At 56.6% G+C, this 25,304-nt stretch overlaps 1 protein-coding gene across 2 annotated transcripts in view; it reads right to left on the reverse strand.

Annotated features, from left to right (window-relative positions):
* Window positions 1-10,185: 10,185 nt before the first annotated feature.
* Window positions 10,186-25,304, reverse strand: part of CLPB (ClpB family mitochondrial disaggregase) — a 105,714-nt gene continuing 90,595 nt past the window's right edge. For both annotated transcript variants that reach the window (XM_090030874.1, XM_090030873.1), the window contains exons 10-16: window positions 25,250-25,294; window positions 20,449-20,610; window positions 17,774-17,930; window positions 14,081-14,154; window positions 12,654-12,773; window positions 12,096-12,200; window positions 10,186-11,563 (exon numbers count right to left, since the gene is read on the reverse strand). In XM_090030874.1, the coding sequence (XP_089887000.1) occupies window positions 11,312-11,563; window positions 12,096-12,200; window positions 12,654-12,773; window positions 14,081-14,154; window positions 17,774-17,930; window positions 20,449-20,610; window positions 25,250-25,294 (915 nt within the window). In that variant the 3' untranslated portion in view covers window positions 10,186-11,311. The remainder of the gene's footprint in view (window positions 11,564-12,095; window positions 12,201-12,653; window positions 12,774-14,080; window positions 14,155-17,773; window positions 17,931-20,448; window positions 20,611-25,249; window positions 25,295-25,304) is intronic.

Consider the following 25,304-nt stretch of genomic DNA (forward strand, 5'->3'; position numbering starts at 1 on the left):
GAGCGGATGCGTCTTCGGGGGTGTGGATATGCTTGTGTTAGTGTGCGTGCGTGTGCGCATTGGGAAGTGGCAGCGTGTTTGTCTAAGTGTGGATGTGTCCGTGGGGTGTGTGCGCCGGTCTGTGTGTGTCGGGGTAGATGTGTTTATGGGGGGGTGTGCGTAGGCTTGTCTGTGTGTGTTTGGGAGTGGATGTGTCTGCGGGGGGGTGTGCATGTTAGAAGTGTGGATGTGTCAACGGGAGGTTTTACACTTGTCTGCATGTGTAGTACGTCTAACGTGCATGAGTAGATACGTCTAACGGGGTGTACGCTTGTTTGTGTGCGCGCTTGGGAGTGGATGTGTCTGTGTGTGTGTATCTATAGTCTCATGTGTGTGTCTGGGAATGGATAGGTCTGTGGGGGGGTTACTCTTGTCCGTGTGTGTGAGTAAATGTGTCTGTGTGTGCAAGGGTGTGTGTGTCTAGGAGTGTGGATGTGTCTAGTGTGTACACCTGTGTGTGTGTCTAAGCAGATGTTTCTGCGGGGTGTATATGCTTGTTTGTGTGTGTGTTTGGGAGTGGATGTGTCTAGTGTGTGTGTGTATGTTTGTGTGTGTGCTTGTCTGTGTTATTATGTGTGTCTGGGAGTGGATGTGTCTGGGGGGGTTGTATGTGTATATATACTTGTGTGTCTGTGAAGCGTGTGTGTGTGTCTAGAAGTGGATGTTTCTGTGCAGGGGGTGTGTATACGTGTGTGTGTGTGTGTGTTTGGGAGTGGATGTGTCTATGGGGGTGTGAACACTGGTCTGTGCGTGTATGTGTGTCCTGGAATAGCTATGTTGGGGTGGGGGGGCGTATGCTTATGTGTTTGGGAGTAGATGTGTCTGGTGTGTGTGTGTGTGTCTGTGTGTATGCTTGTCTGTGGGTCTGCGTGTGTCTGGGAGTGGATGCATTTGTGGAGGAAGGGGAAAGTGTATATACTTGTGTGTCTGGGTGCCTGAGAGTGGATATGTCTGTGTGTGTATGTGTGTATATACTTGTGTGTATGTGTTTATGGGATGTGTGTAAACATTTATGCTTGTGTGTGTGTATATGTGGCTGGGAGTGAATATGTGTGTGTGTGTTGTGAAGTGGATGTGCCTGGGAGGGTGGGTGTATATATGTGCACACTTGTCTGTGTGTGTGTTTGTGTCTGGGGGTGGATGTGTCTATGGGGGGGTATATAGGTATGCCTCTGTGTGTGTGTGTGTGTGTGTGTGTGTGTGTGTGTTACAGAGTGGATGGGTCTGGGAGGTGTGCATATGTATGCATGCTTGTCTGTGTGTGTGTATATCTGAGGTGGTTGGGCCTACAGGTGTGTGTGTGTTTGCATGCGTGTGTGTGCACGTACGCTTTTTCGCTGCATGTGTATGCTTGTCTGTGTGTGCAGGGTGGGTGTGTCTACAGGTGTGAGCATGTGTAGGCATGTGCCTATATGCTTGCCTGCATACGTGTGTGTGTGTGTGCTGCTCGTGTGAGAGATTGTATGTGTTGGTGTGCATGCACATGTGCACTTCTGGGTGTATACAAGCAAGTCCGCGTGTGCCTGTGTACACGCGTGTGTCCCGTGCCCGTGTCCCTCCCCGGTGCCTGAGCGGGCCCGGTGCCCTGCGCTGTGCCCGCGTGCGAGCAGGGCCGCGGGCCGCGGTGTGTGCACGCATGCACGCGCGTTGGGCCCTGGGGCGCTCGCCAGCACACAGGTGGGGGCTGTGCCGGGCTGCGGGCGCCCGGCACCTTCCCGCACCGCCGTGCCCTGTGCCCGGCTGGGGCCACGGCTTTCTCTGCTGCCCGGTCATTCATCGGTTAACATTTCCATTAATCCCTTTTCGAGGCAAATATCTCCCTTTCCATCTTCCTTCTAAGCAGCCCTGTCCTCCTCCCTAATTGAATCAGCTCACTTTCCCCTCATCAGACCCCGGGCTGTTGTGCTAGGCTTCTCGGCGGATGCACACGCGAGACACCCAGCCGGCGGGGGAGGCCGGTGCCCTGCACCTAGGCAGGGGGTGCAAGGGGAGGGTGGTCTCCATGCCAAGGGCTGGGGGGGCAGAGGTGCCACAGCGGGCCCAGGGGAGGAGAGGATGGGGCTCAAGGTGTCTGGGGGCACCGGCCCTGGCTCCACTGCAAGGGACGCGGTGCCAGGTGGAGCCCTGGCCGGCCCCAGCCCCAGCCGAGGCTGGGCCGATCCCTGGACCATGGTGCAAGGAGGGCTTTGCAGCGCAGTGCGCATGTGTGTGTGTGTGTGTGTGTGTGTGTGTGTGTGTGTGAGACAGAGAAGGGCACCCTTGTATTTGTGGCAGCAGGACAGGAGGGGCCGGGCGCGTGCACGGGCGGGGACAGGTGTGGGCACAGGGCACTGCGTGAGGTGCGCACCGAGCTGGGCCGGCGCGCGGGGCTCTCGGGGGCACACGCCCGCGCGCCCCACGCATCCCCGTGGCGTGCGCGGAAGCGCCTCTGGCGTGCGCATGCTCTGTAAGCAGGGGAGGGGGGGCTCGTGCACGCTGCCTGCGCGGCACGCGGGCGCACGCGTGTGCGGAGTCCCGAGGGAGGGCGCGGGTGTGCGGTTGCGGGGCTGCCCTCGCGTCTGCTTCCCCTGGGCTTTTCGTTTCCCTTCCTGCGAGCGCCGGGGCCTGGGGCATGCATGCGGCGGCCCTGCGGAGCCCGGGCGAGGGCCGCAAGCCCAGGGCGAGGCCTCCCTGTGCCGGTCTGCACCGGGGGCAGGTCGGGGTGGCACCGGCTCTGCTTCCCAAACGCCCTCCTTGTGCCTGGCAGCACGTGCAGAGCCTGGCCCGCCCCGCGGCGCTGCTCCCCCTCCCCCAGCTCTGTCGCGCCAGCCATCCATCTTCTGGACCCCCCCGACCGCGCCCATTCACCGGGGTCGGGAGATCCGTCTTGGGCCCTGTCAGAGGAGACACCTGCAGCTCCGCGAGGGCTCCTTTGTGCCCCCCGTCTCCGTGGGGCGCGGGGCCTGTCCCTCGCCAGCACCGCGCTCCTTCCCTGCTAGCCTCCGCCCTTCCCGGTGCTTCGCTGGGGCCCCTCGAGGCCGCCCGCGGCCTGGCAGCCTGTGCTTTGTGGGGCCACGGAGCACGTGCCCAGGGCAGGGGTTCCCACCATGCCCTGCCCTGCCTGCCCCCTGCACCGAGGGGCCCAGCCCCGCTGTGGGACGGCGCCCCGGTGCAGCCCCGGAGCAGGGGTCAAGGCGGGAGCGAAGTGCCGCGGCCAAGCCCCGCGGCTCCCGTCCCGGCGCAGGCGTGACTCTTGTCTACACACAGCTCCCAGGCACGGCGGGTTTCGGAGGCCGCCGTGGGCTGGGGCACCTCTCCGCACTGGGCTTGCACACACACGTTCACGTGCACGTGCATATATATAACCTCGCGTATAGATAGCGTATTTCCCCCCCCAAAACACCCAGGCTCACACGTTCATGCGCACACCTATGCGTGTGCCAGCCCGCATGCAGGTGGGCGCCTGGGTGCTTGCACACATCCAGGCACAAATGCACACACGTGTGTGTGCACGCACAGTTCCCTCCCCCCTCCCCACCATACTGATGCGACTCCCCCTGCATGCATGTCAAAGGCCCCTCGTTAGCACCCCGCGGGGGCCCATGAATAACCCAGAGGCTTTCAGGGACCCCCCCTCCAAGGGGCTTAGGGAGGATTAGGGGCATTTTCAAGACAAACACTTTCAGTCCGGGGACCGCCACAGCTAATTGCGGCTTTGTCATCCTGGAGATGCCTCGCTGCCCCCCTCCACCCCCAGCGCCGTCCAAGAGGGGTGGGGGCTCTGAGGCCTGCTAGGATCCAGCCCCTGCCAGGCACTGCAGCCTGCAGGGCCCTGGAGCTGGTGTGGCTCCTCCAAGGCCCGGGGGTATCACCCAGGACCGCGGGGCAGGGAGATGCTCCTGCTGCACCCACGGGGCAGGGGCTGGGGTCCCCGGGGGAACCCCTCGGCCCTTGGAGACCCGTGATCTCTGCCAGGGGGACATCGCTCCTCTGTGTGCTGGGGCGTGGGCCCGGCCCTCCATCCATCCACCCCCGGCGGACGTGCAGAAGCGGGAGGCACAGGCCTGGCCCCCCGACTCCTTTCTCCCCCCCGGAGCCGGGACCCTTTGATCCCCGGGGGCAGCCGAGAGAAGCGGAGCCCCCCGCTCCCCCCTTTTCTGCTCCCACCCCCCAGCTGCCGGGCTGCGGGGCTGGGCTGGCTGTCTCGGGGCCCAGGCAGGTTGCTAAACAAGCTAATTAGATCACGGAGATGGAAGCTGGCTGGTGAAAGAGAGCCCCAACTGTCAGGCTGCTGGAGCTGTGAAAAAGTTAATTCAATTAAGTTTTCCCTCTAAACTAATTAGGCAGCAATCTGCCACGCGAGAGCCAGAGCCGGGGGCAGGACTGGGGAGGGGGCCAAGGAGGGACAAAGAGGGAGGTGGACACAGCAGAGGGGGCGGGGGGACCACGGGATGGAGGAGACCAGGCGACAAGCAGGTGAGGTGCCCCGCTCGGCGTGGAGCTGAGGGGCTCAGGCCCTCGGGTCGGACACGTCTGCCCGGGTCCCTGCAAATGCCCCCGCCAGCGCCAGGCAGGGGACCAGCTCCCCCTGGCTGGAGGGGGATACGTCAGTCTGTGTCCCTCTGGAAATGCTCCGGCGTGGGTGCCTGGAAGTCTTTGGGCACGGTCCCGCGGGGTGTTTGCTGCCGGGAGGGGTCCGGCGGGGCTGGCGGAGGCGGCTGGCGGCGCGCTCCCAGCTCCGAAGGAAGTGGGGTCTTGCAGACACCCCAGAAAGCAGGCGGGATGTGGCCGCGTCCGCCTGAGCCTGCAGCCAGCCGCGGCGTGGAGGCCTCCCTTTCTCCCAAACGTGCTGTTAACTCTGGAGGCTAACGAAGCCACCGCCGTGCCACCAACTGCAGGCAGGCCGATGTGACCGCAGCCTTCGTAGCGGGGGGCTGCTCTCGGCCAGCCCGGACCACTTCCCAGGGCTGCCCCTGGGTGAGCGCAAGGCACTGAGCATGCCCCCCACCGTGCCCCGCGTGAGCCCAGCTTGTCCGCCCTGCGCACTAGGCCCCGCGTGGAGCTGCAGAGCCCGGCCTGTTGCAGCCGAGAGCTAAGGCTTTCGGGCTGTCATGATCTTCTCCGTTGTGCCGGCTCTGCAGGGGCTGGCTACGATTCAGGGGTGGCGGCAGGGATCGTGGCTCCGCTGGAGATGCAGGGGCTGCTTGGCCCCGGGGCTGTGCCGGGCCTCAGCACTCCCCGGTGCTAATCAGAGGGGCAAGGACAGGCCGGGCACTGCAGAGACGGGCTTGTGTTTGCACCCGAGTGCTTAGACACGACGGTGGCATCGATGGGCTGTGGCTAGAGACTGGGCCAGCACGCCTAGCACACCTTGCAAGCAGATGGATATGATCCTCTCGGGGAAACTGAGGCACAGGGCAGGAATATGCCCTGCCCCAGCTCGCCGGCCCCCCAGTCGTGCCCATCCACCGCAGACGGGTCCGCACCGCCTTCGCCATGGCTGAAGGCACTGTGGGGGCCTGGGCATCTGGGAAACGCAGCAAGGCCCCCGCTTGAGCTCTGGGTGCTCCCTCTCGCGGCTCTCCTGGCCTCCCTGCCCCTGGCAGCGTGGGGCACCAGGGTGGGAGGGAGCAAATCCTTCCCCTGTGGGTGCGCGAGTCCCTGGCATCGCCCGCGACCGCTGCACAGGGCCTTTCTCCCGGGCGCCGGGGTCCCGCGGCCCCGATCCGGCCGCGCACCCCATCCCTCCCACCTGCCGCCCCGCGCCATTGTTCATCCCAGCCCAGCTGAGGCCGCAGGGCCCGGGCCTGGCTCCCAGCGCCTGCTCCTAATCGAATTACGGCCGGCACGGGGCTGAGGGCTGGCGGTAATTGAATTTCTCCCGTCACCGCCTGATGTCCCCCCCTCTGCCTCTTGCCCAGGCTTTATTGTTTCTGGGCCGGGCGGCCGTGGAGCATTCATCTGATCTGTCACTGGGAGCCCTCTCGCCCTCGCTGTGGGCCGGCTCCCCAAACACAATTACCCGTGTGGCGAACAATGGGGGACCGTGCTTCCCCGCCAACCGCAGCGCAGGGGAGGAGAGGGGGGTCCCAGCTGCAGAACCCCCCAGCCAACCTGGGACTGCTGCACCAGAGGTGCTGACTGGGCATCAGGGCATTGCAGGGTGGCCCACGGGCCTGGGGCACTCAGCAGCCCAGCCTAGCCCCTGCACGGGGCACCCGCTGCCTTGTTACGTCTCCCGGTGAAACCCTGCACGGATCCTGCCCTGCCCTGAGCTGGGACCGCTGGACCCAGCCTCCGAGCCCCGCGTCCATCCCCGGGGCCTGGCTCCAGGGCAGGGTGGATCCCTCGGGGCCCCGAAGCCGCCACCCGGCTGCTCTCAGACGCTCCTCCGGGAGCCAGGAAGCAGCTTGGGCAGCCTGGGCCCCGTCACCGGCGTGTCTGGGCATCTTCCACCTGGCATCAAGAGCCACAGGGAGGCATAGGATCATGGAGCTGTGGGGCTGGAAGGGACTTGGACTTGAAGCCGCTCCCCCTTTCCCACCACGGGCTGAGCAGGGCTGAGCAGCGATCGGTGCGGCGGGGCGGCCGTTCCAATGTGCCCCGTGCCCTTGCCTGCGGGCCTCTCTGCGGCACACAGCGGCGAGGCCACGGGGCGGCAAGAAGGCAGGCAAGGCCCCGTTTACACTCACAGGCACTGTGGGTCAAGCGGATGAAGGAGAATATGTCCACGACACACAAGAAGTCCAAAAACACGCTGGGAAAAGAGCCCATTATCCTCTGAAACTATGAGGCAATTGCAGTTTAGCCCTGACTTAGCTTCTGTCTCTGGCACTGACTCCCTGGGTGACCTTGGTCAAGTTACTTAGCCTAGCTGGTGCAAAAGCACCCATGGGTTGTAGGTGCCAGGCTTGGCAATGCTGAAGGGGGCATCCTCCCAGCCCTGACTTGCCTCACAGAGCAAGTCCCAGTGATGCAGAAACTGGCCAAACCCGGCCCCCTTGCAACCTTCTGATTCCTGCTCCACCTAGTTTAAAGCCACCCGCCTGGCACTGGCAGTGGCATTTCTAGTCAGGCAGCATTAAGGGCATCAATCGACTTTGCAACTCATTAAAATCTACCTAATTCCTTCTAAACTTTTCTTCCCACAGGTGTTAACGACCCTCTCTTCTGCTCAGTGGTCTTGATGCTCCTGCCAATCAGACTCCCCTTCGTTCTGCCGCCTGTTCGCTGCTGCTGGTCACAAAGCTCCTATTTCGCAGCCCTGCAGATTGTGTGTAATTCATGCCAATGAAGTTATATTTGGGTTATTTTTGCTTGTCTTAAACATTATAATCCAGTCGGAGGCCCTGAGCGCGTTAGTAAAGCTTCTGGTATCTTTTTAACCGGATAAAAATAGGTGGTGTTTTACTGCACCCTCCCTTTTCCACTTAGATGTGCCGACACTTGCACGTAACTGTGAAGCACAAAACCCAAGCCACCAAGGATGGCCTGTAACACATCCCGGGGAAAACCCAGGGAGATGCGGGCACGGCCCCGTGCCGCCACAGGGAAGAAGGCTGATGTCTGATCGGCAGGGCCCAGGAAAAGGGCAAAACTCTGCCACCGTCCCGGCCGATCTGACTGAAGTCCCAACCCCAGGTTTGGTGCTGACCTGACTCCGAGTGGAGGGGCAAGACCCTCCAGCACGGGGTCCTGGAGTCAGGAGCAGCAGTACAAGCCCCAGCGCCTCTAGGGGAAACACAAGCCCCCCACTCCGTCCGCCTGCAAGGCAGATGCCCACAACAGCATTCACAAGGGGCAAAAAAAAAAATTGCTCCTGGGCCTCTTCAGGCAACCAGCAAAAGCTTTCAAGGCCAGAGCTGTACCACATATGAGAGCTGCCACTACGGGGCGGCTGCCCCTGGTTGAGGATGGGCCCTATGCGCTGATTTGGCTGCGCTTTTGAAGGCAGCCTAAGCACGCGTTGCTCTGCGGTGCTCGGGGGTCCAGAGGGCTCCCAACCTGCCTGCTGCTGCTGCTCTCGGGGTTCGGGCTGCGTGGGTCTGGGCACTCACGGAGGCAGCTGCCTGCAACCCGCCTCCTGGAGCCGGGGTGTGATGCAGAAAGAATGACTTAAGTCAGAAAGAAGTGGGGCCCGGGGGTCATCTTGACCACCCCCCGGCTAAGTTTGGGCATCTTCAGCCTTCTGGTTCACTGCATCTTTTATCAGGCCACTCACTAGTCAGTGAAGCCTGTTACGCCCAAAGTCCTTTATGGTGCCTTAGCTCAACTATAACTCAGCACAACGAAGGCCTCGCAACCCCTACGGCATGAACCCAGCCCCTGGTGCTGCTCTCTGCTGATTGGGTCAGCCTTATGGTAAGGGTGAGGATTTCGGGGTAGGGTTTTAGGGCAGGGTTAGACAGAAGACTCGAAGCAGTGAGGTCCCAGGATCATAGAAGATGAGGGCTGGAAGGGACCTCAGAGTCACATCTAGTCCAACCCCCTGCTCCAAGCAGGACCAGCCCCAGCTGCATCATCCCAGCCAAAGCTTTGTCTACCCGGGTCTTGAAAGCCTCCAAGGATGGAGAGTCCACCACCTCTCTGGGTAACCTGATCCAGTGTTTTACTACCTTCCTCATGAGAACGTTTTTCCTAATATCCAACCTCCACTTCCCTCGCTGCAGCTTGAGCCCATTGCTCCTTGTCCTGTCATCTGCCCCCAGAGACCGGTCCAGCTCCATCCCCTTTGCAGTCCCCTGCAGGGAGGTGAAGGCTGCTATTCAATCCCCCTCGGTCTTCTCTTCTGCAGACTACATCAGCCCATTTCCTTCAGCCTCTCCTCACAAGTCATGCCTCCCAGCCCCCAAACCATTTTCTTTGGACTCTCCAGTTTGTCCACGTCCTTTCTGTAGTTCCGGCTTCTTTTAAAGTCATAGGTTCAGGCCTGACTCTATTCTTTGCCCATCTTCCCCCAGCCCATCCTATCCATCTCAGCCCCTTTTCATCTCAAGCACGTTCCTCCTCACCTGGGAGCAGGGAACTGCAGAGGGGAAATGGGGTGCAGAGACTACAGGACCTGCCCCGGCCTCGTGGGAAGCAGAGCTGGAACGGAGGCCAGGACTCCCAAGCCCCAGGCCAGGTCCGTAAGTCTCGTACACCCTCTCTTCAGATCCTGGGACCTCGCCCCCCTCTGCCGTGTCCATTTGGTGCTTCCACAATCTCTCTAGGTAACCTGTTCCAATGTTTTACAATCCTTATGAGAAAGTTTGTCCTAATATCTAACCTTAACTTCTCCGCATGTAGCAGCAGGAGGGGAGATCAATTCCCTCCCGGCCCCCTGTCATAGCCAGCGCAGCCCAGAAGCCTGCAAAATCCCCACAGTAGACCACAGTCACAATTACACCTAGATCATCCCTGACCAGTGCTCATTCAACCACTCCTTGAACCCCTCCAGTGATGGAGAGATCACTCCCTCCCTAACCATCTCGTCCACTGCCTCCTGCTCTACCAGTACAGAAGCGGTTCCTGAAATCCAACTTTGCTGCAACTTCAAGCCGTTGGTCTTAATGTTAAGTACGATGCAGCGGCATCAGCAGAGCAGTCAAGTGCTATTATACTGAGATGCGACAACGCCGCAGGCCTGCCAGAGAGCCCATACCCACCGTGTCTGCGTTACATAGGCCAGCTGGGGGTGTCTAGTGATGGGCACATGGGTCAGAGAAGGGACGTAAAAGCTGGGGGTTGCTATAAGCCTCTGTGCCCTGTGTGGACACAAGACCCCATGAAGGTTCACTCCAGGTGGAAAGTCTTGCTCGAGAGCTCATCACATGAAGGCCTGGAGCTGTGTAGAGGGACCGCTCTGCTTTTGGGACAGAGGTGCCTTTCGGAGCTGACAAGGCCTGAGACTACTTGGGGAAGCTGGACAAGCCCCAGGTCAGTGGGGAGCGCGTATAAACTGCTTGCTGTGTCCAGAGCAGCTGTCCCCTGACACCCGTGGGCCCTTGTTTCAAGCTCGTGCTTTGTGGGAGCTGGGGAGTGCCGGCATCATCTTTGAGAGAACAGAGCTCGGAGCCGCTGGGGGGGAACGATGGGGCAGAAACGTGGGACCCTGCTCTGAGAAAGGCCTGACAGCTGAGCAAGGGGATCGAGGGTGACGGTGGCAGTGGGGAATCACGCTACAGATGCCAGACAAAACAGAGACCTTTATTGACCGAAACACACAATTTGGAGTCTGAGCCCGGAGGCGGCAGGTCCCACACACGAGCGGTTCCCCCCGCACTCGAGCGTTGTGGCGACGGCAGCACGGCTCTGAAGAGTTAAACCTTCTGCAGAGCAAGGATCTTGCGAGCGTGCAGGGAACAAATCTGATTACTGCTGGCAGGAGATGGCCCAGCTCCACGTTTGCCTGGAGCAGGGCACTTTGCTCTGACGCGGCGACCGGCTACAGCTCAGCCCGGCCCAGAGATGCTGCTTCCCAGAAGGCGGATTTGCAGAATGGAGACGATCGAGTCCAGCGCAGAGACGACGGCCGCAGCACTCATAAAGGGGACCGCACCGGCGTGTCACGGGCCTGGGCTTGGCTGGAGCCTCGCTGGGTGGATTTACCCGGGAGCAGGCAGTGGAAGGGTCTCAGCAGAAGGCTCCCTGAAGGCAGCTGAGCCGCATTTGTGCCCCTTTTCCCCGTTCCTCAGGGAGGTGGGCTCCCCTGCCCCTGTGCCATGCCCACTGTCCTGAGAAAGAGCCGCCTGCCACGTATGCACCATGCAGCTACTGAAGTTCAGCGACACAGACCACGCACGGGGGCTGGAGAGCTCACAGCAGCTTTTAAAATCAAGCCATAATGTGGAGAAGCACGTGCCCTTAGGCAGCACACCCTGCTCTGCAGCCAGAGCAGGGCAAGCAGGAGCTCTCTCCTGAGCAAAGGGATAAACTCAAGGGAGAGCCAGACTCTCTAGCACTGGTGCGGGTTGAAATCTGCCTCCCTTTCCTCGCTGAAACACTCCTCCCTGCCCTTATATTTCCTCTCACTCCAAGGTTTCCACATGGCGGCATGTCCGTCTGTTCTCCCTGTGAGTCGGAGGGCAGCATGAAGTTCAACCCTGTGAGGGCGGTGGAGGGTCTTGAACCAACTTGGTGAGATCACAGGATGGTAGGGGCCTAGGAGGGTATTCAGTGACAAAATACACATGTCCCCTGAGCCCCTTGTTATGGGCTCGGCTCCCGTCCCCGTTGCTCTTACTCATAGACGGGCTGTTCTCCAAAGTCTGAGTCGCACAGTGACTTTATTGTTGCCTGGCCCCCCCCGTGCCTACAAGGAGTATGAGATCTGGTCAGGATTCAGGGGCACCTGGATGTCCAGTTTCCGGCGTTTGCTGTCCTTCTCCACGATCTCCAACCGCAGCGTCGGGGCCTTCTTCTCGGTCTCCTCCAAGGAGGAGCTGTCTTTGGTTTTCAGCAGCTTCTTGTCTGAGTCCTCCACCGTGATGCGCAGGGTGCAGCCCCGCGGCAACAGGTCCTGCTCGTAGGCGGCCGCTAGCTGGTTCACAACACGCCGCTCGACCTGCGGAGGGGGTGGGTAGAGTAACAACCATCCCCCCGTTAGGGAACCTGCCCCCAGCCTCTTCCTGCTGTGAACAGCCTGACAGGGGACACCCTCCCCCAGTGCCACTGCCCCCAGCTTCCTATCCGACTCCACCAGCCAGGGTCAAGGGCCTGAGTGGTGTCTCTGCTCGCATGTCACAGGGGAAGGGAGCAGGCAGCTGCTGTACTGTGTAGGTGCAGTATGTCCACGGGGCCCCAACAGGACCTGGTGGTTTTGGAACTTGTTACAGCTAAGATGCATAAAGGGATGGAGCCCCTGTGCCTTTGTCTCACCGGCTGAGCTGGTGTCCGGCATGTGTGTGTGTGTGTGCGTGTGTGCATACACCCAAGGCCTACCCCTTGCTATGTGACGGCCTTTACAGGATGGATCCAAAAATCCACCCCAGGATGAGGTTCATTGTGCCTCCACAATAGCCTGGAGGGAAGGCAGGCTGGTGGGCAAGGAGGAGTCTGCAGAGGGTATGGCAATCTTGTCTCCTCCTGTGCCTCACCTCGTGTTTGATCGACCGGGCGCCGTAGTGCAAATTGTAGCCATCAGCCAGGACGTCCATCACTTCCCTGTCCCAGAGCAACGTGATGTTGTGCCGCATTTTGGCCTACCAGGGGAGAAAGGCACGGCATGTTACCAGACTCCAGTGGGCAACCTAATCAGGGTGCACGGGAGACTGTCATTATGGATGGATGCTGCCACTGTCCTACAGCCCTGGGGCTCTGGCATGCAGGTTGTTTGCATGGGGGTTGTGGCCTGGCTTTGAGAGCCTGGCACTGCACAGCTAAGACTCACAGGACACAGGCAAACATTGCAGCACACTGTGTTTCCCCTCCACAGCACTAGCGAGTGTGAGTAGTGGTGCACATGACACTTGGGGAACACCTTGTTGTGTTCGTGACACAGCATAGCTGGGAGGAGAGTGACATCATGGCAACGAGGCTCACATGCCAATAGGGTCTGGGGCGAGGATGTGGTCAGGGACTCCTGCCCTGCTGGTCCATCAAGCAGTGCACATCCCTCCCAGAGCAGCGCACATCCAGCTGTGGGTTGGTTTTACCTTCTTGGCCCAGAAATTCAGCTCCTTATTGACCAGTTGGATGAGCTCCGCGTGGCAGAAGGGGAGGAAGTAAACGATTTCATTAATCCTGCCCAGGAACTCGTCCCGCCGGAAGTGAGCCTGCCGGGGGCAGAGGGCAGATGTCAGCAACCGCCTCTACTGGCACCGCACGAGGGGACCCGCAGAGATCCCATCCCACCTCCTGATGGCTCTCAACAGCACCTGCCACAACACTGCGAGAGGCTGGAAATGACTGGGCTGAGAGGCCTGGACCAGAAGTCCATGTTGAGGGTTTCCTGGTTATCGCAGGCTTCTCCTGGGCAACAGAGGGGAACTTTTATGTGTAGGGGAAAGGAAGAGGCTGAGCACTGGGACCTCCCATGCTCCAAGTCTGGGACCTCAGCCTCTCCTTTGTGCAACAAAGTCATTTAGGACTAAATGACCAACGTGGAGGATTTTGCTTCTGAGGGGCTGGTCCGAGACTCCTGCACTCACTGCTCCCAATGCAGGGAATGGAGGTTTCTGAACCTCTAGAAAGCAAACACCGTGCCTCTTGGGGCAGCTACCCCATAAACAGAAGCCCCCGAGTCCATGAATGCTTTACACCTGGCTCAAACCTCTTTGGACTCATTTTCTCAATTAGTACAACAGGGTAATGTTGATCTCCCTCAGGGTGGGGTTGAGGGGTCACTCTAACGCTCCAAAGAGGTAATACCCCATATCGTGTAGGTGCTGCTGTTAACAGATCTATGTGGAAACAACTCAAAAGTAGTGAAACTCCCAGGATGCTCTCACCAGGTGACATGGGCACTATGGAAAAATCAGGAGACAGTCTCCTCTTAAAACCAGAGACAGGCATTGAAGAATCCAGTCTATCCTTCACCAGCAAGAGGTGAATGGACCAGATGCTTTCATAATTTAATAACCCTCTACCTTGGGTGACTCCAAATCCCGGCAAAGACTAATCTCTGGGCATTACAGTGCTGGCTACTTTCCTGATGCTAAAGGATGGGGTGATTCTGTTAACATGAGGAACATGCCGTGCACGGCAGATCCATGCTCCTTGTTTGTGGGGAAAAGGCATAACCGGTAGCACCCACCGGAAAGAAAGAAACCCACTAGTGTGTGAGCAGGAGCAGAGCTGTGAAACCTGTCACTGTGACAGGTCACATGTGGTTTCTGCATGTGTGTAGGGCTTGGGGGATCTGCCCTGCTGTGCCGATGCTGCTGCCCGTAAACCCGCCCAGGGACACTGGCTGCACAGGACAGTGGCATCTTAACCCCCCAGTGCCAGAGGCTGGGACTCTGCACGTTGGCGGTGCGTGTGTGGTGGGGAGGCGGTTGGGTACTGTGGGGATAAGCCCAGTAGAGAAACCCGAGAGAACAGCCCAGGGGTGAACAGGCAGCAGCAAGCCAGCCTGCCATACCTTTAGGATGGGGCGGATGACCTTTTCCTTGAATTGCTTGGAGATCGTGATCTTGTCAGACATGTGGACATCATCTGCAGGAAATAAAGGCATAAGTGTGTGAGCCTGACACGTTGGTCTTTTTGAGAAGAAATGAGGCTTGGCCTTTGCAAGGAGACAGATTCTGGGCTAAAAAAGGAGACGCAGGAAGGCCCAGTACAACCCAGGAAGGTCCAGTACAAGCAATGCCATAGACCACCCATGCATGCCGGACTGCCAGTGATGTGGCCTCACTGCACTCGCCTTTGTGCATGACAGCACGTTTCCGTGTGGAGACCGCTCTGGCTCCACCCCGGCCCCCGCTCTGTGCCTCTGCGTAGACCCAAGGATGCTCTCTGCACTGCGTCATGCTGACAATGCCTATCTCTGCCTGGGCACCTCTGCTCCTGCTCCGCGCCCCTCCCGCTTTCCCTGCAAACGCCCCCACAAGGACAAAAGCCCTCATCAGGCCTCCCTAGATCAGCAGACGGATTGTGGATCAGATGTCCAGGCCGCTGTTGATTGCATTACATGCAAGCGCGCAGCCGTCCGGGGTGGCCGTGCTCCCGGCTGTCTCATCTGGTCTATCAGACAGAGACGCACAGCTCAGTCACGTTAGCGAACGACAGAGCCCTGGGCGGTTAGCTGGCTCCAGCCTGGTGGCTCTTCCCTCTTGTGCTCGTGTCTCTTCACTTCCATCTCCCTCTGCAGTTGAGACTTGCACTGTGAGGGCTGACGTCTGGGAGCTCTGCCCACCCAGGCCCATTTGTTCCTGGGGCTGCTAAAGTTACCCTGGGCTGCACTTTGTCTGGGGACACAGCTGCAACTTTTAATTTGACAAGTTCCAAATGATGTGACCCCTCTCCCAGCACCTCTCGCTGCTGATGTTAATGGAGGTGCCTGAGCAGACAGCTCCCAGCTTAGACAAAAGGCGGTCTCACCAAGGGGCTCTGTTCTGGATTTGCTGTGCGCTGGCTAAGCCGAGCCCCAGAGATGCTTACGGTCAAGCAGTGGGATTGCTGGTTAAGCAGGATACCCTATAAAATGCCAGAGGTTAAACAAGCCAGGAGCATGGGCTTTTTAACCAAGACAGGATACTGAGAGGCGCTCTTCTGCTGCATGAGTCCTTTCTGAGACAAAGGTGGAAGCCCTTAGAAAGCTTCGTGCATTTTTAAGAAGTTTTGAAGACACGGCTAGACAAAACCCTTGGCTGAGATGAACTAGCTGGGCCTGGTCCTGCTTTGAGCAGGGGGTTGGACTAGATGTGACCTCCAAGGTCCCTCCCTACCCTCATTTCTATGATTGTAACTCTTGCTGCTTTCCTAGATAGATAGAAAGATACTGTCAGAGCTGGTCTTCCCATCTATCTAGTTCTTTATCTAGCCACTTCCACAGCACTGGAGCAACCAGCTCCGTAAGTCAAGAGCTCAGGAAATTGCAGGGAGGCAGCTGATACTCTTCTGCGGTCAGACATCAGCCTCTAAAACACATCTCCCAGCCGCTCTCCTGATGCCTCCCATCCATCGCTGTTGTCTTGGCAAGCTGCACGGAGCTCCCAGAAATTAAAATTCAATCCCTGCCTCGTTTTGAAGACGACGTGTGGCATTTTAAAATGTTAGGCTTGAAAGTTCAGTTGCGAATGGGTCGTGTTCTCATTCTAACGGACGACTGGAGGTTCTGTGCAATAGAAACCCTGCCGCCTTCCTCTCCCATGAAACAGGAGGCAGAAGGAGAGAGGCTGGCAAAAAACACAACAAAACAAAACAAAACAAAAAACGTGGTGCCAGCCCCGAAATGGGGGGTGACAGGGCTGCAGTTCCTTGCTAGAGCTCTTGGTAGCAATTCGCAGGAGGTTTTCACTCTGGAATCCCAAGGTAGGTGGCACTCACATTGCCACGGCCCGCTGCACCGCTTCTGCACGTGGGTCACGGTGGCACGGCCCTCTGCACCGCTTCTGCACGTGGGTCACGGTGGCACGGCCCTCTGCACCGATTCTGCACGTGGGTCACGGTGGCACGGCCCTCTGCACCGCTTCTGCACGTGGGTCACGGTGGCACGGCACTCTGCACCGCTTCTGCACGTGGGTCACGGTGGCACGGCCCTCTGCACCGCTTTTGCACGTGGGTCACGGTGGCACGGCCCTCTGCACCGCTTCTGCACGTGGGTCACGGTGGCACGGCACTCTGCACCGCTTCTGCACGTGGGTCACGGTGGCACGACCCTCTGCACCGCTTCTGCACGTGGGTCACGGTGGCACGGCCCTCTGCACCGCTTCTGCATGTGGGTCATGGTGGCAGGCATGGCTCTGAAAAGGATTTGATAGCCCAAGGGAACTCGGCTCTAACGCAATGAAAAGCTCAGTGCCCAGTGACAGGCAGTGGCTTTCCCAGTTATTAACCCACACTAGGGTTGACGGCATTAACACAGCTGTTGTGCAGAGACCGATGCCTATCATGCTGCTCAACACTGCCTTGCTGCTTCCTCCTGCTCCCCTGCCTGTATTCACTTGTGGCCCCTTGTGAGGGGATACTGCAGCACACACTGTGATGGAAAGCTGACCTGTGACTGGGCTGCCCTGGTTCTATCCTATTATGAGACTGAAAGCAGACAGAAAGTGGGGGATTCTCAGCTCCTGGCAATAACCAATTTGCACAGGATGTATTTACATATCACCCTGCTCTCAGGAAAGTGACTTACCTCAATCTCTTTGAAGATGTTCTTGCAGGATCCTTGCACATAGGTCCAGCACAAGACAAGGTACAATTGCTTGAGCTCAAGAAACAGTTTGCTTTGGGGTATGCAGCAGGGAAGGGAAGGCAGTGTAAAAGCCCCCTGTCTGTATTAGCCACTCACACCTCACTGCCCCAGGAACCTTCCAGCTGGTCCATGAACTGGGTGGGAAACAGGCGCTCCGCAAACACTAAGCCAAGGAGAAACTGTACTAGAAAAACGGATGAGCCAGCGCTGTTTTTGGACTGCAGGAGAAATACCAAAGCAAAGATAGCACCTGAAGAGCAGGGTCCTTAATCTCAGAGGGGACCAGCGGTGGGCAACTCAAAAGCTCTGTCAGGACCACCGGTGTATTCTGCAGCACAGTGTGCTGGGTTTTTGACTTGGTAACTGGGAGCTATGCATCTTGAATTAAGGATGCCTAAATACCTACCTGCTTACTGAGTGTTAAAGCACACTCGCACACTCAGTGCCAAGCAGGGCCCAACCCAAAGTCCTGGAAAAATGACCAGTTAAGGATTCATGCAGAGGAAAAAAGGAGCCAACAAGTCTGAAGCACGGACAGGGGGATCCTGGACAAGCAGGGCTGGAAGTAAGGCTCCAGATCCAGGTAGCCTGGGGCTCTGGAGGAGGAGTGAAAACAGCAGGTGCTCTATTTAAAAGTGCAATGGATGATTTTTGTAGAGCAGCTGAGGTGGAGGTCAGGTAGAGCTGGAGTGGTTTTCCTTGCTGGAATCCACCCCTGGTTTCTGGCTTGATTTTGCTCAAGGAGCTACCTGGAAGGTCCCAGTAGCTGAGGCTTGTGGCATGTGCTGACCAGCTCCTGCCAGTAAGGTGCTCTGTCTGCTGACACAAAGCATGATTCCCTGGGTGGGGTTTGCAGGGGCAACGTGACAGAGAAGGTGTACTGTGTCAGGATTCAGAGTGTGTTCTGGCGGTCATTACCTAAGTTTTCAGCGATCCTGTTCTTGCTCATTTCCAGGGCCTCTTGTCTGAGCTGCAGGGCATGCTGGGCAATCTCGTCACTCGCCACATTGGAGGTCATGATGAAGATGGCATCTTTGCAGTCAATGGTCTTCCCCTTTCCATCCGTCAGCCTGCCCTACAACATTAGCCAACAAGAACAACATCAGTAGGGTGGTGGGTGACACTGAACCAGACTACCAAAAACCGCAGGGTAGGGTCCAAATACATCTGATTGGAAAGGCCTTCCTCCCAAGAGGGAGATAATCCTAATGGTCCTAATGGTCCCTTAAAAATGCCTGTAAGGCAAGTCACTTCAAGCCTCTCCGTGCTCCCGCAACACAGGCAACCCAGTTCCCTCAGAGAGGCATTGATGGGATGCAGGACCTGCAAAGTGCTTGGAGTTGGTTGTGTGGAAGGCCCCGCATATGAGTGCTTACCACAGGCCAACCACCCTTAGCAGCCTTTGCAGGAAGTAACTGGCTGCAGAAGGCTTTGAAAAGGCTGACATAAGTCTGATCATCATTAACAAGCCAGCAACCCAGTGTAGGTGGGGGTGATGGAGATAAATGGGCCAGAAGAGGGAACTACGTGACTCTAGACTGCTCATCCACAGCAGGGGTACATGTGGACAGGCTGAGGGTGCAACCACGCTGAGGATCCAGAGCAATCTATAGTGCCGTATGATCATTCAGGAAGATCGACTTGGGAAGCGTGGCTGCAACGACAGCCCCCTCACCCACAGCATGCTGCCCGCAGGGCAACGTGGCACGTGCTCCTGCCCAATCTGTGGGAGTGACTGTTGTGGACAGGAGCACTGATCTCTTTGGTATTGGTGCTTCTAACACTAAGCAAGGAACCTTTCCAAGTGCTCATTTTCTGCAGTAATAAAGCCAGAAAAAGAGAGAAAGAAAAAAGAACAAGGTCCCAAGGCAATGTTTATTCCCTGCTATGTCTCCAGCAGCAGCTCCCTGGCACAATGACACAAATCCTTGTTGGGTGCTTCAGATTAACATTTAGGTTATTGCCCTGTCAACCACGTGGTGCAGGAATTGATTTCACATTTAGCTGCTGCAGCGATGATCTATGCAAGAAAAAATTGTGTTATTAATCCTTAAAAGAAAAAAAACAAATAAACCAGCAGCCGTGATGCTGGAGTTAGTTTGCCCCCGAGGAGGACAGGTTTGGGAACAGCACGCAACAGGTTGTGCACTTGATGTACCACAGAGGAGAATAAATGCTTGCCCAGCTCCGCTTGTGCAGGCTGTGGAGATGCAAGGCACTTCTCAGTCTGTCCATCAGGCCATGCAGGTGCAGCCATATACGGGTGATGGGTAAAGACCAATGCTGGGCTATTCGGGACTCTAGTCTCCGATTCCTGCTTCTTACCCTCTTGACGCAGCAAGGACCAGGCAAGCGTCTCATGTGTGAGGAAAGCTGTAGGAGGTGCTGTCACAGGCAGCTTTAGCCATTGCCACCGTGATGCAGCTGAATCAGGAAGCAGGCAAGCACTTCATAAGAAATAACAGCACAGAGGCCGGTGGAATTACCCACTACAGGGAGAGCCTGGCCAGATTCAACAGGCCCTTTCCTTCCCCAGAGTTCCTCTGTGCCACGTGGCTCTACAGCACTGGGCGTCTAAGGAACGCAAGTGCTAATCAAGAGGATGCCATGTTAACGGGTGATGACCCAGCCTTAGAGTCTGCCCAGTGGGGGCCGAGGGCTTTTTCTAATTTCACTCCATCTGTTTTGGGGAATGGACAAGGAGGGGGGTTCAGCGTTTTTGCACTGACCCTCACCACCCACCTTACAGCAGCTCCCATTCTTGGTACCATCTACCATGACAGCACTGTCATCATTCATGAGCCTTTTCAACTTCTCAGTACAACCTGTAGGGTTTCATGCCTCTGAATCGCCTTGTTACGCATCTGCTTACCCGCTTTCCCCTCCTTTGACTGGACAGTGCATTTTCCTGCCATTCTATCTCTGCACTAGGCTGTTCCTCAGGGCTTAAATTCATAGATGGTCCTGGATACAACTCCAAAACTGCATCCTATTGGAGGCCTGGTGGCAATGTGGTAGGACTATTCGTGGCATGGTAGCTCCTATAAAATACCACAACTTTATAACCCCCAGAGGAAGGTGAGTATAGGGCAGCTCAAAACCCCACTGCCTTGTGAGTGCTTCTTGGCTGGAGAAAGGCTAAGGGACATCATCCTGATAGAAATGCACCCTCACTGAGGCATTAGGCGGCCAGCAGCAGTTCTTATCTGTTGCTGTCTGGCAGAAGCTACAGCCATTGAGGCACTGAACGCCTGGACGCAGTCTGGCTTTTGGATTCAGTGATCTAAAGGGATGGTTCATCTTGGGCAGCCTCCACTTCTCCATACTCTTGCCTAGGCATATGTGCTGCAGGTCTTGGTGTGATGGTCACAGGACTCTGTACAAGCAGATTCATCAGGCACCTGACTAGACGTACACCATGATGAACCAAAGGATTGACAGTTGCATATTATAAATCCACAGACTAGAGGTAGGGCCAACTCGCTGGCTCACTGACTAGTGATTACAAGCCTGAGACAGTGAGACGTCGCTTGAACCTTTTGACACCTTGTGTTAGTCCCTGCCATGCCATGAGCAGCTAGACTGAGACTTACTTCATCAAACAGCTGCAGCATGATGGTGAGGACGTCAGGATGGGCTTTGTCGACTTCGTCAAAGAGGACCACTGCATTCGGGCACTGTTTGAGCTTCTTGGTTAGCTGCCCGCCTTCTTCATGGCCAACATACCCAGGGGGAGAGCCAATAAACTTGGCAACCTGGAAGGAGTGAATAAAAACAGGACGTGTCACAGACTCTCCCTTGGTTAGAGACGACCTCATGACCGGTGGTGACCCTTGTTCACAAGCATTAGGTATACCAGCTTTTCTACTTCATGTATCCCCATAGTGCTTCAATAAGCAGTAAGTTAAACATGTGCTGCTCAGTGATGACTGAGAATTACGTGCTTTGTCAGAGCCTGCACAGATCTAGACGGCTAAAATTTTAACAGCGTCACTAGCCAGAGGGAAGGTGTTGGCGGGGGGCCGTGCTTAACTGCTAGTCTTTCTGAGATGTGCCCAGGATTGCCTGCCCTTCCACCAGAGACCTACTGTGATGCTCATCAAACATGCTAAGAACTGAGGAACGTGGACAACAAGCGCCTTCAGTGGAAGGTCTAAACTGGGGGGGAGGAAGAGAAAGGATGTGGATCTGAGAGAAGGCTGCTAGGACTGCCCTGCTCTCGGGGGAACCAACAGGCTTTCAAAAGAGCAGAAAAACCACATCTGAACTTTGGGGGTAAAATACACCGAAAAGAATCGTAACAAAACACGAGTCTTTCGACAGACTTAAACTCAATTGTTTCTGCAGTTCTGGAAGAGCGCTGTTCAGCTCCTGTTTTGGGATCTTCACTACAATACAGACAGCTCCCTTGGCAATAATATTTAAAAGAAACTTTCCAGGTGCACAACCTGATATGCTGCAAAGGAGCCTAGTTTTCAGAGGATGGGCAAGGGGAGGGAAGGGGGAGGGGGCGGAAAATCATGCCCTTCTTAGAAATCAGGGTCTTTTTAAGAGGGTTTAAACTGGGCACCGCAAATCATCCAGCATAACTTTTACCTTCTTAAAAGGATCAGTTACATTTAATTAGCAGGGGGCAGCGAACAGGAAAAACACATCCCTAAGTTATTTCGCTGAAGAAAAAAGAGAATCTGCAGCTTGTTATTCTGGAAGTGTGAAACCGCCGAGCACAATGCCACGTCTACTGCAGTCTAACTGCATGCTGGAGAATAACAAAAGCCAGTTGCGCCCTTCCATATACTACTTGCCCATCTCGTCACCGGGGGTAATCACACTAATCGGCTGCAGTTTCCTTGCAGGATCCGTGCCAACCCAGGGTGACTCAGGAAACAGGAGGGGGAAGAAGTTGACCCAGGTCCTTCCGTGCCTGTGGGAGGGCAGCTCTGTTGCCGCAGCACCGCTTTCATGCAAAGGCTGGTGCCTGCTTCTGGCCACTGGGAGAGTAATTTGAACAGATCTGTCTGCCTGGAGAGAGCGCCAATACTCACTTCCTCTTCCCCTTCCTGAGGAACGTACATCTGTTTCTAGCGTCTGCCCCCGAGGATGCCGACTCCTGCCCGTGGAGGTGCAGGGCTCGCAGCCCTCCCAGGACAGACACTGGCCACAGGCAGTTAATGCCTCCCATCTGTTTTAGCAGTGCCTAGAGCGACACCGATTCCCCCTGCCGTTCCAAGGGCTGCTGCCTCCAGGGCTGACCTCTTGATCCTCGTTTGCTTGAAAAATTCAGGCTCTCTTCCTCTGCGATTCTCCCTGACCCCTCCTCGTTCCTCCTGTCCGCTCCCTTAGCTGCGGACTGTGTCTCTGCTGTCCTTGTCATCCCGTGATCTTTTATCCCTGCCGTGCTGCGACTTCCAACTCTGGTTCCCTTTTCTACTCAGTCATCAATGCTCTCTCTTGACTCATTTTTGTCTCTGACTGTAGAGGGCTCATCTCACAAAGCCCTTCAGCAGCCATCAGCCAATCTACCGCTCGGTATTTTGCTCCTCTCCCTGCTTTCCAATGTTTGAGTAAAGACCAGTCAGCACCTCAGTTTCTTTCTAGTCCCTGCTATGCCACTCGCATGATCAGGGGGCAGCAGGGCAGGCCCTACGAGGACAGGCTGCGGGACCTGAACCTGTTCAGCCTCCACAAGAGAAAGCTGAGGGGGGATCTTGTGGCCTGTTATAAACTAGTCAGGGGGGACCAGCAGGCACTGGGGGAGTCCCTGTTCCCCCGAGCACCGCCAGGAGTGACCAGGAATAACGGTCACAAGCTGGCAGAGGGGAGATCCAGACTAGACATCAGGAGGCGCGACTTCACGGTCAGGGCGGCTAGGGTCTGGAACCAACTTCCAAGAGAAGTGGTGCTGGCTCCTACCCTGGGGGGGTTTAAGAGGAGGCTGGATGAACACCTTGCTGGGGTCATTTGACCCCACTGCTCTTTCCTGCCAGGGCAGGGGGTCGGACGAGATGATCTGCTCAGGTCCCTTCCGACCCGACAAACTATGAAACTATGAAAGACCTTGCTGTGCCTGGCTATACCCTGGGGAACCAAGCAATGCAGGTCTGTTCGGCTGCTATCCCCGTCTCAGACTGGAAAATGGAGGGCCGCTCAGGACCGGTGATTTACTTACGGTCACTGGACAAGCCAGATCTCCTCTCCATGCTGAGCCCAACACTCATGTGAGCACACAGGGCTGGTGTCAAAACATGATGCTCTCTACTTGGAGCTCTCCTTTAATATTAGGATCCAGCAACACAGCTCCTAGCTTCAGCTGCCTGTTTTCATAGTTTCATAGTTTCTAGGGCCGGGAGGGAGCTGAGCAGATCATCCAGTCCGACCCCCTGCCATGGCAGGAAAGAGTACTGGGGTCAAACGACCCCAGCAAGATGTTCATCCAGCCTCCTCTTAAAGCCCCCCAGGGTGGGAGCCTGCACCATTTCTCTTGGAAGTTGGTTCCAGATCCTAGCCGCCCTGACCGGGAAGTCGCGCTTTCTGATGTCTATTCTGAATCCACCCTCCGCCAGCTTGTGACCGCTATTCCTGGTCACTCCTGGCAGTGCTCGGGGGAACAGGGACTCCCCCAGTACCTGCTGATCCCCCCTGACTAGTTTGTAACAGGCCACTAGATCCCCCTCAGCTTTCTCTTGTGGAGGCTGAACAGGTTCAGGTCCCATCGCCTCTCCTCGGGAGGGCTGCTCCCTTGCAGGCTGTCTCTCTAAGGCCCTAGGTCCCTCCCTTGCCTCAGAAACCATCCTCCTGGGTTTGGTCAGTGAGACTCTACTCAGCCTCTTTCCTTTTTGGGGGGTGACAATACAGGTCCCACTATGCAGGGAAGCTCTTCAGTTCATTTCCTGCTTCTGAAGCTCTCCATACATCTCTCCCTGCCCTGTCTCCAACCATCTGCAGCTGTCAAGAGAAAGCCACTTTATATACAATACAGTTACCTCTGCTATCAGTTTTCCTGCTTGCTTTGCTACAGCATTTACACACCCACTTAAAGGAGACTCTCACCCAAAGGTGCACCCCATATCTTGCAGTGGGACCTGCCTGCTCTCGAGGGTCAGAGACCTGCTTTTCATAGATTTCATAGACATTCGGGCTGGAAGGGACCTCGCGAGATCATCGAGTCCAGCCCCCCACCCAAAGGGCAGGAAGTCAGCTGGGGTCATAGGATCCCAGCAAGATAAGCATCCAATTTGCTCTTGAAGGTGTTCAATGTAGGTGCTTGAACCACCTCCGCTGGCAGACTGTTCCAGACCTCGGGGGCTCGGACAGGAAAGAAATTCTTCCTTATGTCCAGCCTGAAACGGTCTTGCAGGAGTTTGTGACCGTTCGACCTCGTCATCTCTCAGGGCGCTCTGGTGAACAGACGTTCCCCCAGATCCTGGTGGTCACCCCTGATAAACTTATAGGTGGCCATCAGATCACCCCTGAGCCTGCGCTCTTCCAGGCTAAAGAGTCCCGTGGCTCTCAGCCTGTCATCGTAAGATCTGTTTTCCTGACCTCTGATCATGCGCGTGGCTCTCCTCTGGACTCTCGGGTGCGGGGGGGCGGCCGGCTATCCGGGGCCAACCGAGGCTCCACGGCGCTGCGGTATCGTTACGTTTAGGGGGGATTCTGACTTAGAGGCGTTCAGTCATAAGCCCACAGATGGTAGCTTTCTTTCCTTTCCAGCAATGGCAGTTCTACTCTACAGGTGCACCAAGGAGGCTGCACCCGAAAACCTACACTGGATGACTCCTCTCTCCCACGGATGTATCCACCTTTCAGAAGATGACACCCCCTTTTAGAAGACGACGCCAGCTCTTACCAAGGCACCAGTGGGTCATTTACAATGCAGTCACACAAGGTTTAATTGTATTTTTGCCAATCCCAGCCATTTTCTTTCAGAGGCTCTTGCTCCCAGGGATGCTGATGCCATGTGCAGAGGCCATGGGAGGGGAAGCATACCATCATCTGGTTTTTCCTTCTGTCTGCCTTGCCTTGGTTCTCTACAATTTTGCTGATACTTCCTCTGAGCCAAGTGACTCAGTAGCCCATCCCTATCTGCAACACTGCACTGCCAGGATCTCGGAAATCATGAGCTTAAATTTTAAAAAGTGATCAAAAACTCTGCTTGGTTTACTCTCAGGATAGAGCCCCCTGGGAAGGCACCAGATCTGCCCTCTGCTTATTGTCTTTGCTTCAGTGGGAGTTTAGGAGCTCTCGGCCCCCAGGGGCAGCAATAGTAGGTGGTCAGGAGGGAGAGAGAGAGACAGAGAAAGAGAGAGAGAGATGGAAGAGACGCCATTTGTTTAAATTACTGGCTAAACTAGAACTGAGATCCCTACGAGTACAGACAGGCCATTTACCAACCTCGTGTCTTTCCTGGAACTCTGACATGTCCAGTCTAATGAAACCCTGCAAGAGA

The sequence above is a fragment of the Crocodylus siamensis genome, chromosome 1 (assembly GCF_052110815.1).
Source record: "Crocodylus siamensis isolate JL-2025a chromosome 1, ASM5211081v1, whole genome shotgun sequence".
Classification (NCBI taxonomy): domain Eukaryota; kingdom Metazoa; phylum Chordata; order Crocodylia; family Crocodylidae; genus Crocodylus; species Crocodylus siamensis.